The sequence below is a fragment of the Ambystoma mexicanum genome, chromosome 5p (genome assembly GCF_040938575.1).
Source record: "Ambystoma mexicanum isolate Mex_15411 chromosome 5p, UKY_AmexF1_1, whole genome shotgun sequence".
NCBI classification, from domain to species: Eukaryota; Metazoa; Chordata; class Amphibia; order Caudata; family Ambystomatidae; genus Ambystoma; species Ambystoma mexicanum.
The window spans coordinates 1,158,395,547-1,158,410,299 of NC_090930.1; the positions used below are offsets into that span (position 1 = coordinate 1,158,395,547).

General features: G+C 42.7%; 1 protein-coding gene across 1 annotated transcript in view; it reads left to right on the plus strand.

The window, feature by feature from the left end:
- CARMIL1 (capping protein regulator and myosin 1 linker 1) overlaps positions 1-14,753 on the plus strand; it is a 1,545,633-nt gene that overhangs the window by 1,248,868 nt on the left and 282,012 nt on the right. The window contains exon 29 of the mRNA XM_069613644.1: positions 8,066-8,218. Within this exon, the coding sequence (XP_069469745.1) occupies positions 8,066-8,218 (153 nt within the window). The remainder of the gene's footprint in view (positions 1-8,065; positions 8,219-14,753) is intronic.

Genomic DNA, 14,753 nt, shown 5'->3' on the forward strand with positions numbered 1-14,753 from the left:
TATTGGATATGAACTAACAAATGATAAGAAAGATTGGGTGCTCCAAATCTCCGAACAAGATATACTCAAGAATATATATAAATTGAGTACTTCAAGAGCCCCAGGGCCTGATGGGCTCACAAATCAGCTCTTAAAAGAACATCCTGAGGCCTGGTCAAAGTTTTGCATCAACCTCTTTCGAAACATATCAAAAAAACAAATAGTCCCAATGTCATGGAAGACAGGCATTATAGTACCAATATTCAAAAAAGGAGATAGAAGCCAGCCGGGAAACTTTAGGCCAATCGCTCTCCTGGATGTCCTCGGGAAAATCTTTGCAAGTCAAATAATATACCATCTGACCAAATGGATACACGACAACTTCGACACCCGGCAAACGGGATTCGTGAAAGGAGTTGGCTGTGCCCTGAATCTGTTGATGCTGAATATCTTGAAAATGGAGGCGATTAAAAACAACAAGAAGGTTTATGTGGCTTTTGTTGATTTGGCCTGTGCTTTTGACAGTGTAGACCGTCAAATCCTATGGAGAAAACTTGAGCACTACGGCTGCCCAGGAAATTTGTTAACACCAATACACGATCTACATTCAGATACATCAATTCGCATAAGGCTGAACCAGGCGGGTTTGCTCTCCTCTCCAATATTAACATCAAGAGGGGTCAAGCAAGGCTGCCCATTGGGGGCACCTCTGTTTAATTTCCTAATCTCAGATGTGGATAAAGACCTGTCGGAAGTCCGCTCCTTCCCTCCAAAGATAAATGAGAGAGCGCTGCACCACATGGCCTATGCAGATGACATGGTTATTTTAGATCAGACTCCAATTGGTCTGCAGAGAAAGCTGATAGCCCTAGAGCTGTATATGGAAAAAAATGGGCTAACAATTAATCCATCTAAAACGGAGATCCTAACTTTTCAGAATCTAAGGACAAAGAAGAGGAAAAAGGAACCGAAATGGTACATCGGAAACAAGCTAATAGCCCAAGCGACCCAAGTGCAGTACTTGGGAGTAACAATCAGCTCAAACATAAACGATGAGCCAATGATGCAAAGGATCAGACGAAAATGCAGAATGCTAACAGCTCAAGGAGCTGTGATCAACAACAAATATGGGAAGTTCAGTCTGAAACCGGTCATGGACTTTTATCGAGTGAAAGTCATTCCATCGCTAATATTTGGAGTGGAAACGATGCTTGGATGCTCACACACCATCTGGCCTTGGTGTGAAAACAATTTTTGGTCCAAGATCTTACGGTTACCAAAAGGAGCTCCGATTGCATGTCTCCGGTACGAACTTGGGTTGATCTCGATAAATGCCCAAATACAATGTAGCACTTTAACCTTATATCGGAAAATTATGGGAGCCGACTGCTACCCGCAGTTCCAAATTTTAAATTCTGATGGGGTGGCCCAACCAACGTCTATACTGACGATGTGGAAAGAATCATGCGCAAAAATTCTAAGTGATCTGGCAACAGATCTACTTACACTCATTAACAACCCAAACAATATAAACAAAAAACTATGGGATCAAGATTGGACTGAAACGTCGGAACTGAGAAGAGCACATAGTTGCATGAAGAACGCGCCCATAGAAGCTCGACAACCCTTGAAACTTCCTAAATATTTGGAACTCTTCCCTTCTAATCATAAAAGAAGAACTTTTTTGCTGTTTTGCCTAAATTTGTACCGCACTAAGGAAAAAACAAACATCTGGAACAAATCAGTAATAACCGATGATGAATGTCGGTTTTGTAAAAAAGACAAAGAAACGCTGAAACATCTCGTCCTGATATGTCCAAAGTTTGACGGAGTAAGGCAAGCCATTCTTAAAAAGGTAAATGTCTTGGCAACATGCCGAAGCGCAGAAATAGTGTGGAGTCTGCTCCATCAAGGAGACATCAAACAAGTAACTTTTGCACTAACATTCTTTTTATAGAATTTGGAAAAGTGCCTAAACAACGAAGGGAAATAACATGTGAATCTGGACGAAGGGTGCCATTTCATCTACCGTCTTTGTTCATCCTAAAATTAGTTTCTTGGACCATTTGAAATAGTACGACTTTTCATCTTTCTATTTTAGATTAAGCGGAACAACCACCCGTATTCATTCTTTCTCTAAGTTCGCTTGTCTTCTTTTACTTTCTTTTGTTTTTTATTCCTCTTTCTTTGTCTTTTTACTGAGGAATTTTTTACTGTGGAATTTTTTTTACTGTGGAATTCCTGTAATTCAAAATCTGTATTTTAAAAGTTTGTAATGAACTAATAAAATAAAAAAAATAAAAATAAAAAAGATAGGAGGAAGGAGTCATACCTCCAGTGCCAAATCTGTTCAGTGGCTGCAGTACTTGTGGTTGCTTGTAAATCAAACTGGTCAATCTCACAGGCTCCTACGGCTGGAGTATAAAATACTGACTCTGAACTGCAATCAGATAAAGTACGGCTAATTATCCATGGTGATGCCACTAGGTGTTTAGAACAGGTGCCAAAAGTAGAAATAATTTACTAGGGCTTACATCCCAATGGGAAGCTTGAAATATGTGAATTATTGGTCCTTAAATCTTCAATGCATAGTAATTGGAGGACGATACCAAGATTCAGGAGAGGTCCCCAGGTGAAGTCCCACCAGAGCAGTTTCAGACTTAAAAGGTGCTGAGCTTCTGCCTAAAAAGAAGGACAATAGGCTGTTCCAGTGATTTCATCGTCAGTGAGGAGTACCAAAGCCTAGCTAAGAAAACGCATTATTAGGTAAAGCGATTACAAGTTTCAATAATTAAACGTCGTTTTCCTGATAAGTCATGTTTGCCATCACTATAATACAGTGGGGAAACGAAGGATAAAAAGTACGGGGGTCCTCCAAGTGCTTTTGCGGTGTGTCTAGAAATTAATTGGTCTAAGCTCTCTAGGGGAGAGAAGCCATTGATGTGCGTAAGAGAAATCTCATATGTTACGTTCTGAGTCGGTCGTCAGCTCAGAAACCGATTGTATGCCAGACTCGGGTCTAGTAGCAAAATGTAATAGCTCACTTACTTGTGAATAACAGAGGTCACTCGTCCGTCGGGGAGAGGAGCAGGATAACGTCCCGTTGGACCGCAGGGGAGGCGACGCCGTGCGGGTGTGCATCGCCTCAGTTTATGACGTTATTGGTGGTGGCAGCGCGATGACGTCAGATGTAAACATCTGACGTCATTGCGCTCCGCGTCATAGCTAGAAACATATTGGAGAAAGGTGTCACAAAGAGAGGACTTGCGGTAATAACAACTGCAGAATATGGATCTGTCATAAGTTGTCTATAGAAGCTGTTTGTGAATGTGTTGGACAAGGATACCTGCAGTGGGTGATGCGTGAGGTTCCCTAGCACCTAATGTCGATGCCACCATTCTTTACAACGCGGAGTGCAAAGTAGCATTTTGAGTGTACTTGAATTCATGTCTAAAAGTAAAAATAGGGGAAAGAGACCTATGGCTAGGTTTACTGATACAAGGAATAAAATACTCCAATGGGTTGGTTAAAGCTAATTGTGATGCCTAGTATTCAAAAAAATTTGTACGGGAGGTGTCACGGTACACGAGTCATATGGGATTATCTCCTACTGCCTGGGTAATGTGTATTAATACAGTGGGACACCCACACTTACAATCTTGTTAGAGAGTGATTGTTCCGAAATTAAATAACATTCACTATATATATCCGTGTAGTACGAAATCTCCAAATTGGCAGTATCGATGCTCAGTGCCAAAGGTTAACATCATAGATAACAACTATTGGAGAGTAATCACCCCTTGTACTAACACCATTTAATAGTTCTCTTTAGATGATACAATTACAATGCACAGTATCTCCTATTAACCTCATAGTTAAAGACTGCATTATATAATTGTGAACCGTTATTATAATGTTTGGACCCTGGTGGGGACTCCCCGGATATCTGAATGGTTATTCCCAGCAATCTCTAACCTCTAAAGAGAGGGGGGATTCAATTCAGGCCTGGTTTCCGATCATATCTGAAAAGGTGTTGTCAGTGGTTAATTGTGCAAAATGTGGACTGTAATGCTAATCTAGTTCATGAGACTATTGTGTAAGCTGGCTCACATGTGTCCAGATCCAATGGTAATGTAATTGCTCAGTACATTAAGATATGGTGGTTGGATTGAATGTGATTAAAGAAATGCTCCCAAGTGGAAATCTTCATTCATCCCATGAGGGTTCATACTGTCCAATTTATCGATCCAAAATAGTTCTCGCTGATCCATCTTCCTTGCATGGTATTTTCCGCAGGGACAGACTACACTACAGACCAAGAAGGTGGGAACCTTTTCCTGCTTACATTGCTCAAACTGTAACAACATCATCAAAGGGGATTATGTTAGGCATCCACGCACAGGAGCAAAAATCAAGTTAAAACATTATACTACCTGTGACACTAAATCAGTGATTTATGCCCTTAACTGTCCCTGCGGAAAATACTACGCAGGGCAAACCAAAAGGAAAATGAAAGAGAGACTGAATGAACACAAAAGCAAGATCAGAACACATAATTCACGTTCTCCCGTAGTGAGAGATTTCACAGAAAACAAGCATCCAGTAGCTTAACTCCGTTTCCAAATACTGGAAATAGTGAATCGTTCACCACGGGGTGGTAGCCATGCAAGGAAGATGGATCAGCGAGAACTATTTTGTATCAATAAATTGGACAGTATGAACCCTCATGGGATGAATGAAGATTTCCACTTGGGAGCATTTCTTTAATCACATTCAATCCAACCACCATATCTTAATGTACTGAGCAATTACATTACCATTGGATCTGGACACACGTGAGTCAGCTTGCACAATAGTCTCTTGAACTAGATTAGCATTACAGTCCACATTTCGCACAATTAACCACTGGCAAGACCTTTTCAGATATGATCTGAAACCAGGCCTGAATTGAATCCCCCCTCTCTTCAGAGGTTGGAGATTGCTGGGAAAAACCATTCAGATACCCGGGGAGTCCCCACCAGGGTCCAAACATTATAATAACGGTTCTCAATTATATAATGCAGTCTTTACCTATGAGGTTAATAGGAGGTACTGTGCATTGTAATTGTATCATCTAAAGAGAACTATTAAATGGTGTTAGTACAAGGGGTGATTACACTCCAATATTTGTTACCTATGATGTTAACCTTTGGCACTGTGCATTGATACTGCCAATTTAGAGATTCCGTACTACACGGATATATCTAGTGAATGTTATTTAATTTCGGAACAATCACTCTCTAACAAGATTGTAAGTGTGGGTGTCCCACTGTATTAATACACATTACCCAGGCAGTAGGAGATAATCCCATATGACTCGTGTATCATGACACCTCTCGTACACATTTTTTTTAATACTAGGCATCACAATTAGCTTTAACCAACCCATTGGAGTATTAATTCCTTGTATCAGTAAACCTAGCCATAGGTCTCATTCCCCTATTTTTACTTTTAGACATGAATTCAAGTACACTCAAAATGCTACTTTGCACTCCGCATTGTAAAGAATGGTGGCATCGACATTAGGTGCTAGGGAACCTCACCCATCACCCACTGCAGGTATCCTTGTCCAACACATTCACAAACAACTTCTATAGACAACCTATGACAGATCCATATTCTGCAGTTATTACCGCAAGTCCTCTCTTTGTGACACCATTCTCCGATATGTTTCTAGCTATGACGTGGAGCGCGATGACATCAGATGTTTACATCTGACGTCATCACGCTGCCACCACCAATAACGTCATAAACTGAGGCGAAGCACCCGCACAGCATCGCCTCCCCTGCGGTCCAACGGGACTTTATCCACTCCTCTCCCCGACGGACGAGTGACCTCTGTTATTCACAAGTAAGTGAGCTATTAGATTTTGCTACTAGACTCCCGAGTCTGGCATAAAATCAGTTTCTGAGCTGACGACCGACTCAGTACGTAATATATGAGATTTCTCTTACACACATCAATGGCTTCTCTCCCCCAGAGAGCTTAGACTAATTAGTTTCTAGACACACCGCAAAAGCACTTGGAGGACCCCTGTACATTTTATCCTTTGTTTCCCCACTGTATTATAGTGATGGCAAACATGACTTATCAGGAAAACGACGTTTAATTATTGAAACTTGTAATCGCTTTACTTTATAACGCGTTTTCTTAGCTAGGCGTTGGCACTTCTCACTGACGATGAAAACACTGGAACAGACTATTGTCCTTATTTGTAGGCAGAAGCTCAGCACCTTTTAAGTCTGAAACTGCTCTGGTGGGACTTCACCTGGGGACCTCTCCAGAATCTTGGTATTGTCCTCCAATTACTATGCATTGAAGATTTAAGGACCAATAATTCACATATTTCAAGCTTCCCATTGGGAGGTAAGCCCTAGTAAATTATTTCTACTTTTGTCACCTGTTCTAAACACCTAGCGGCATCACCATGGATAATTAGCCGTACTTTATCTGATTGCAGTTCAGAGTCGGTACTTTATACTCCAGCCGTAGGAGCTTGTGAGATTGACCAGTTTGATTTACAAGCAACCACAAGTACTGCAGTCACTGAACAGATTTGGCACTGGAGATATGACTCCTTCCTCCTATCTTTTTTATTTTTTGATTGGACATTCTTTAGTGTGTTGTAACTTACAAATTCAGTGATTTAGGAACACTTGATATTTTCACAGGTAGTCCCGCCACTTAGAATTTGGAATCGTGATCTCCACACAGAACCACAGTGGGGCACCCATGCAAGGTAGGGAATGCCCAAGCTTTTTGAGCAAGGTTTATAACCAGTATCAACATATTTATGAATATAATAACTACTCTAAGAGACAACCATTTGTTTTCATAATTTGCAGATATCAGAACTCTGGAACAAAGATTTTTTATTGAATAGAGCTAGAAATAACCACTCCTGATGAAGGAGATTTTTCCGAAACACGTTTTTATTACTTCTGACTATATGATTGCAATATGGATTTAATATTGTAATTTTGTATTCTTCCGTTGGAATGTTTCTTTTTGCTCCTCATTGTTGAAATGGACTAAAAGATAAAAAATTATATTATCACGCATAATTCTGATTGGTTGTGGAGTTGTTTGATAATCTTTGCAATTTAAAACTAAAAGGAATTTACCTATTGTTACTATCATTTGAATACTTGACAAAACGTTTTCTTGTAGAATATACATGAAAGTACGATTTATTTAGATGTTCTAGAACAACATATGCATGAATATTACTGATCTATTTTTTGTCATTGTACAATCCTTTGATTGTGCAGGGGACGCGAGTGTTCCACGGATCGTGGACACCTTTTTGTTCTTTGTACTTTTATGAGGTAGAGCATTTCCTTTTGTCTTTTGGACCACCCAAGACATTCAGAACTTTTCTGTTGGCAAGAGTTACCATGAACACTTTTCTTTCGAAGAAACCAACCCAACACAGTTGATTTAGGTTATTAGTGTTGGGGACAGAAGTAGGCTTTTGGGACATGAGGGTAACAGACATTTTGTTTTGACATCCTGATGTATTCCTTAGTTTCCTTTGAGGCAGGAAAACCCCTACTAGTATTTGGGGATAGAGAGCATATTTCCAACCCCTTTATTGGTTAATAAACCTTTATAGCCAAAGACATGCCTCTTTTGTGTCCAAACCTTCCTTCTGCACCATTACGCTAGCAAATGTTCACCTGACAGTGTAACTCCCCTCCCGCCACTCACACAAGCATGTATGAATGAAGGAAGGGAGAACAAAAAAAGAGGGAGGGAGTGAGATAAAGAAAAACACTAAATCAGCATATTATACACTGGGTAGAGCTAGTTTTATATAATGCTTTAAAGTTATGATTCCATCATTTTTTCAGGTTACTGACATAAGCAAATAAATGGAAATCATACTCTGACATTTATCTTTCATAGGCAGTTTTGGGGGCACTACCGGGAGTTTTGTTGACTAACTTCAAGGGAGACTGTAACTTGCTTTAATCGTTCGATATTTTGCAGAAACTCAAGTTTCTTCACTGGAATGTTTTGTGTAACTGTGGCTTTTTAATGTAGGCTGACCATTTGACCAGGCGGGGTAAACCACTCCCTCATCAGGAGTCCCTTGAAATTGAATCTGCTGAAGACAAACCCATGAAACGTGCCACCATCATCACCATCGAAGATCTGACAGAAATGGAACGGCTGGAGGATCTCGACACTTGTATGGTAAGTGACGTTTGGAGGCATTGACATATTCTATTAATTTGATGTTCTATTTTTAATTACTTAAAATCGATATTGGATTTGAAAGATCAGGGTCTAAAGGTTGCTTTGATTTAATATAGCATGTTGCTAAAGACAGTATTTTAAAGTGTTATTTCATGTAAGAAATTATATTAAAGGTGTTTAAATGATACCATTAGCCTAGATTGAGGCTAAGATTGTGTTCCCAATAATATATGTGAATAACCAGTAAAATGTTTCCGCATTCAGGTTTTAAATGCCTTAATATATCAAGCCTTGCCCTTTCCCTTGTATTGTGAACTAAACATTACACCAACACCTATGAAATTCTTGCAAATTTGTAGTGCTTTTTATGGGCAGACATTCATTTAGATGGTTTACAAAAGGATTGAATGTACATTTAAATCCCTTTCTCTTGGTTTTACAGCTATTGTTACCTTTGATGAAGAGTTAACGCATAGTACAGTTTGCAGGCACCATATGAGAGGTAGTTGTCATGGACGATCTCCCCCAACTTAAATCTTTAGAACACCTGTGTTTTCAAGCTTTGAAACCAAGTGGAGGACCTCATCAACAGGGCAAATTCTTTGAATCACTTAAAATAGGCGCAATGGTTGTGTATGACAACTTGGAAAATTCCGAAGCTGAGAAGCTCCAAAATCTTTTGTAACTCCGTGGATAGAGCTTTAGTTTTCTTAGAACCCAGGGGCAAACTTCTCCCCCTCTGAAATTAGTGTTTACTCCTACTATACCAGCAGAGAGCTCTTAAAGGTTGCTGATCGTAATTAAATTAACATACTAGACCTAGCACAGGTCACCTGATAAGAACTGGGCTTCTTGCCTGTTACTGCCAAAGACTTTGTGTCTTGACTTGACGCGTCTTGAAGAATATATGGGCCACTGTCCCCAAGTTCCACACAGGGAGAGAGAAAACTACTCTCTGTGCGAGCCTTGAGGCCACAGGTGGTTGCTGTTTCACAGGATCAGACGCCGCCGAGGACCCCAGAGCTGTTGGAATGAATTCAGGTATTAGCACAAACAAGCACATTACTGTAAACAATGTAACTGTATTGAAAAGGGGCTTACATAAGTTTAATGGATAGGCGCTAGGAACTCTGAGGCTGTTGTGCCAGGTAGCGTCAGCAATCCATAAAGCCAGGCGCCAGAAACTCAGCGCTGGCTACACACCTGATGATCCTGGGAGTATACGTGGCACTGTGGTACTCGTGGATTACTTGTAGGCACCGTAGCAGTTCAAGAAACCTCGAAGACAGATGAGTAAGTGACAAAGCAGAGAAGGGTAATCCGAAACAATCCGTTAACAGTTAGCCGAAAATCCAAAAGGCTGTGAATCCGAGCAGAAACCAAAACCACAAATCCAAGGATCAAGAACAACAGTCCGTTATCCATAAGCTTGAGGCCTGTTTCCAATTAATCCAAGACATGAATCGAGAACGCCGAACAGTGTCGTGAAAACAGCTGTGAAGCGGCGAATGATTCAAATTGCGCGCCTTTTATGTCTGCCGACTCCCGATCACGTGAGCGGAGCTCAGGGCACGTGACCGGGAAGTCGGCCCGGAACCAGGAAGTGGTTGCGGTCGGCCGCTCCAGCCCGTTCGCAATCTCCATGGCAGTTGCCACTGGAAACGAGGGAACAAACAAAGTCGACCTCTGACAAAGCCTTTGAGCTGATGACGCTTCCCTCGCACCACAGGCAGCGTGACCTTATGAGGGGCTTACTGTGACTTGGGGAGTCTAGCTGTGTTATGTGTCGGGGAGTCCCTGGGGGTATGAGTGTTATGTAAAGCGGTGTGCCTGAGGGTAACCTTCCTTCCGCGCATGACACTTTGTCATTATTCAAGCATCTTGTGACATATTTATGAGAGTCACTGTTTCCAAGTACTTCTGGTTTCCTTGGCCATAGGAAAGGCTTGGATGCCTCAATGTTTCCATCACTGGATGGGGAAGGCAAGTGCTGTGGTTCTCTGGGCAGAGTACTTTTATCAAAATGTGATTTAATTATTGACTTACTGTATTGCTTGAAGCATGTAGAGTTCTTAGAACACCTTTATAAATTGGTGTATATTGCCTTGGGAAGGATTCTTTGGCCACATAACACTCAGATGTATGACAAAAGCATTTCTTCAGTCATCAATGCCTCTGACAGGATTCACACTAGAAAGTGAACATTCCCCTCCTCTGTGATTCAAACTTCCCTGTACCACAGCAAACAAAGCCCTTGTGAGAAAGGAGACCAGCTTTGTGTCCGACAGGTTGTCATCACAGCCAAACCCTTCAGAAGTAGATCGAATCTAACAGGCTACATCTAAACACAGATACTGGCTGTGCGTGTTGCTTCCACCTGTCAAATTGTGTACTGCCCAGCAGCCCCTATTTTCATCCTACAGAGAAGGGTTAGAAACTGTAGCTAATATTTTACACTGGCCCGACTTTTGTTTAAAAAGCAAGTGGATGTTCTAATACCTTCGTCTGATCCATGGAATTCTGCCTATGTTGCCCCTTCACAAAATATTTGTCCTTGAAATGATAACTCTGCTCTTTCTGCTGATTACATCACATATAATTTCATGACTCACCACTGTCTCCCCAGAAAAATTCTTTCTTGAGATAAAGCGCTAGTAACCATAGAAGTCAGCACACCTCTGCCACCCTACATTTCCTGACTGTTCTCCCCATAACAACCATCCAGGAAACTCGGGTCATCCTGCAAGACGGACTAGACAGTCCTTAGCCCTCCATGTTCAAGGTTTGAACACCTTCCTTCAGAATCTGTGTTTCAAAACACATTGGGGGGGATTCCAAGATGGCCACCGGGTAGCAAGGAGGTGAAGGTGAACGCTCTGTCAAACTAATGCGGCCAAGTCTAGTAGCAGAGGGTATGGCGGCTCCCTTTGACCTCTAATATCGATGCTGAAGGTCAGCTGTACCCCTCACTCTAATATCAGTGTCCGATGTCGGTGGATTGACGGGATACAAGCACACTGCACGGGGGCCCCGCCCTGACCATCTCGGCACCCAGACAATCAACAAAGATGCCCCACACGGACTCCTTCCCAATTGCCATCTGCGACTGAAGTAGGCCAGCAGCACTTTAGGGCATCGAAGCAGTAAGTAGCTAGGAAGGGGCTTCGGCTGGAGGACCATACATTATACCTGCGGGGCAGGAGCGCCATTGATGTGGCCCGTAATCTTTATGGGTGTAGGGGCAACAGGTACAATACACCCTACTTGGACAAGAGGAACAATTATTGCCAGAATTTGCTGAACGTGCTAAATAGCTCTATCCACTTGAGAAGCAAAGGAAATCTTTGAGCAGCCACAGCATCCCAGAGTGCATTAAAATTAAAGGCAGTGAAAACGCTTAAGGGGAAGGACACATCAGAACATCCTGCAATAAGTGGAAGAAAACATTTTTCTTTCGATCCTACTTCAGTCTCCTGGAGGAGCCGCAATAAGGCCCTTAACATTTTCTAATGTGGATCTGTCATATCTATAGTGAATTAAAGGGTGGCTTCCTCTCACAGCAGGAAAACCTTCTACCACCAACAACTCATGACGTATGTCTGGTAGCAGGAAGAAGCAACATCAAAGGGGCAACCAGAACCTCAGCAGAAACCCTTGGATGCACTCTGGGCGAAAAGCTAAAGTCCATCAGGGTGCCTGGCTAAATTGAAACCGCGCCATTGCCGGAAATACAATTGGGGGTATCATATATGGCGGAATCCAAGGAAATTTCACCAAAGGTTTCCAGGCACTTCAAGACAAATTTGCCTCCTCCTTTCATTTGCAGTTTTCTTCTTTCACCTCTGAAGTCAGTGAGTCGCTGGCAGACTTTACCAAAGAAATATCTACCCTGGCAGAAAGCGTGGACACTAATGAGCGAGCCATTCAGGACTTGACAGAAGGGAGTAAACAATCTGATATCACCTTGGAAGAGTTATCTGGAATTACACACAACCTGGAACTGCAATATGAAGACCTAGAAAATTGATCACAGTGTTCCAATATTCGAATAAAGAACCTTCCAGAATCACGCAGAACTGAAAGAAACGGTTATCTGCATATTTGCACACCTCATAACTGAAGAAGAGCCAACTAATGTTCTCCTGGGTAGGGTTCATAGGACTAGGCCCAAGAGGTCAGAACCAGGTACCCGCCCTCAAGATGTGTTAGCAGCCTGTGCACTCTACCCACAGAAGCAACTTCTATTAAGGGAGGCAAGAACTGCAGCCACGGTTGTGCATAAACGGGGTGGAGATCCAATTGTACCAGGATTTGTCCAGGATGACACTGCAAAAACACTGGGATATGTACTCCAACGAACTCATGGTGGCACAGCAAAGACAGACACTAGTGATCACATTTCAAAGGTGTTTATTAAACTGTAAATGCAGGGTGGAAAAATTCCTAATGTAAACCTAAATCTAAGATGGGAGCAAACTTCGACCATCAAATGAAAAATAAGGCAGTCCTTGTGGCGTCTTGTCAAAGAAAAAAGGCCTATACTAGAAAAGAGCTATTGCCAAATCCTTACAACTAATTACAGAAAGAGTGTGTGATAGGGTTTTCAATAACAAAAAAGTGTTCACAAATAATAAGTCAGGATGTGATTTCCAGGGTTTGCCCTTCCCCACGTTTTGAGCACAGGACAAGGTTGATCTCCTGAGCATAGAACACACTCGAGCCTTCCCAGCACGAGTCAACAGTTCCGTACCTGCTATCAGATTCTTCGATAGTTAAGTCTCTTTTCAATAAAGGTCTCATGCCTTTGAGTGCCTGATGCGTTCAATAAAACAAACAAACAAACAAAAGGTTCTGCTTCAAATGAACGTTGGGGTGATCACTTTCCACCCCATGGATCTCCCTCTGCTGGGCTCAGATCCCAATACCAAGGGGGACAATCCACTTCCCTTGGTCTTACAATCCTACTTGCACTCAAGAACCTTTGTCTTTTCAAACAATTCACTGTGGACATCACTCCGTCGGGTTCACGCTTGCCAATCTTTGCAACCTACTATTCATGTACTAATTTCACCATGCAGGATTAATTTCCCTTCGTTTTCACAATCATCTGTCAGTCAAAGACTTTCGACGGTACAGAGGATTTTACAAGACCCCTGTATGACCGCTTTGACCTCTCTTCCCCTCTTCCCAAGGCCTTCTGGTTATGGTAGTCTCTACCATCGGGTAATTGCCCAGAGATCCCCGCGTGAGCACCCACGTGGTGCTGGGCGCCTCTGTTGCTGGTTTTCCCCATCTTTCATCAATATCTTGAAACCTTTCAAAGTTCAATTTAGCCGTTGGCTACTTTTCATTCAACACAGTTCGGTTTCTTATCGACTCTCGCCTCCACTCATGGGCTGTGATGAACCGCCTGGCTTGCCTTTCTCTTTGGAGTCAAGGTTGGTACCTCCGAGACAAGTGCCTCTCCCCGGCTTGGTAATCAGCCGAAGAGGGTCTCGTCTACCATTGACATCTGCTTCAATACACACTGGCTATTGTTCTCAGGCTTAGGTTTCCATCTGCAGAGGTTTCACGGGCCTTGCTCGGAAAGGGCAAAGTTGCATCTCTCTTTTTCACCCTCTCGGTATGCGCCGTCTTTCGCATCCTCTTGAACTGCCATGCTGAGTTAGCCCTCACGTCGTGCTGTCTGCCTTGCTCATCCTGTGCTCTCGTGCTCCACCTTTTATCCCTGTGGGGAAGGGAAAGGCTGTCAGGTGTGTGTGTGATTCTGGACAATTGCCCGACTTTACTTGACCCTTGTATTGGTACATGTCAGGTAAACGGCTCTGGTGTTAGTCCATTGTCTTTCATGTTGTGTGAAAGTGTTCGTGTCGTAAAGGGGGGTGGAAGTGATTTGGAATATCCTAGGTGGTAGGATGCAGAAAAGGGGTTGAAAGAAAAGAGATACCCATCTCACCCGTCGGTGTCCCACTCCCCAAGGACTCCCCTATCCAGGTGATCCACCCTCATTGGTCCACCCCCAGGAACTGGATACAATAGCGATGGCCATGTCCTGGCCACTTGGATGACAGATCCCTGGGGACTGGCTAGGGAGACACCTTCAGGTTTCTCACAGTACCCAGTTGTAAACTCTTCAGGCCCGATATATAAGGTACAGATGGACCTTCCCCTTTGGGCTACTCTTTACCTTGGATGGCAGGCAGCAAAGGATTACATCAAGGGACGCAGGCATAGCATTACTTCAAATCGAAGAATATACCCCGGCGGGGCATTCGGAAGGGTTTCATCCTACTTCGGAGCATCTAGCGGGGCTCTCTAAGTCAGGGGAATGGTCGGATCGACGAAAGATGAATCGCAGGGGCCAGCACGAGGAAGATTGAAGAGCTTGACTTAGAGGCCGGACCCACAAACTTGACATTTAGTAGGATTATAAGGACACTGTTTCAACTTCCTATTTTGGGAAGTATAGTTTTGGCCAAAGAGGAGGAACACTCGAAAAGCAGACTTCACGGATAGCGAAATCTTGGATTCT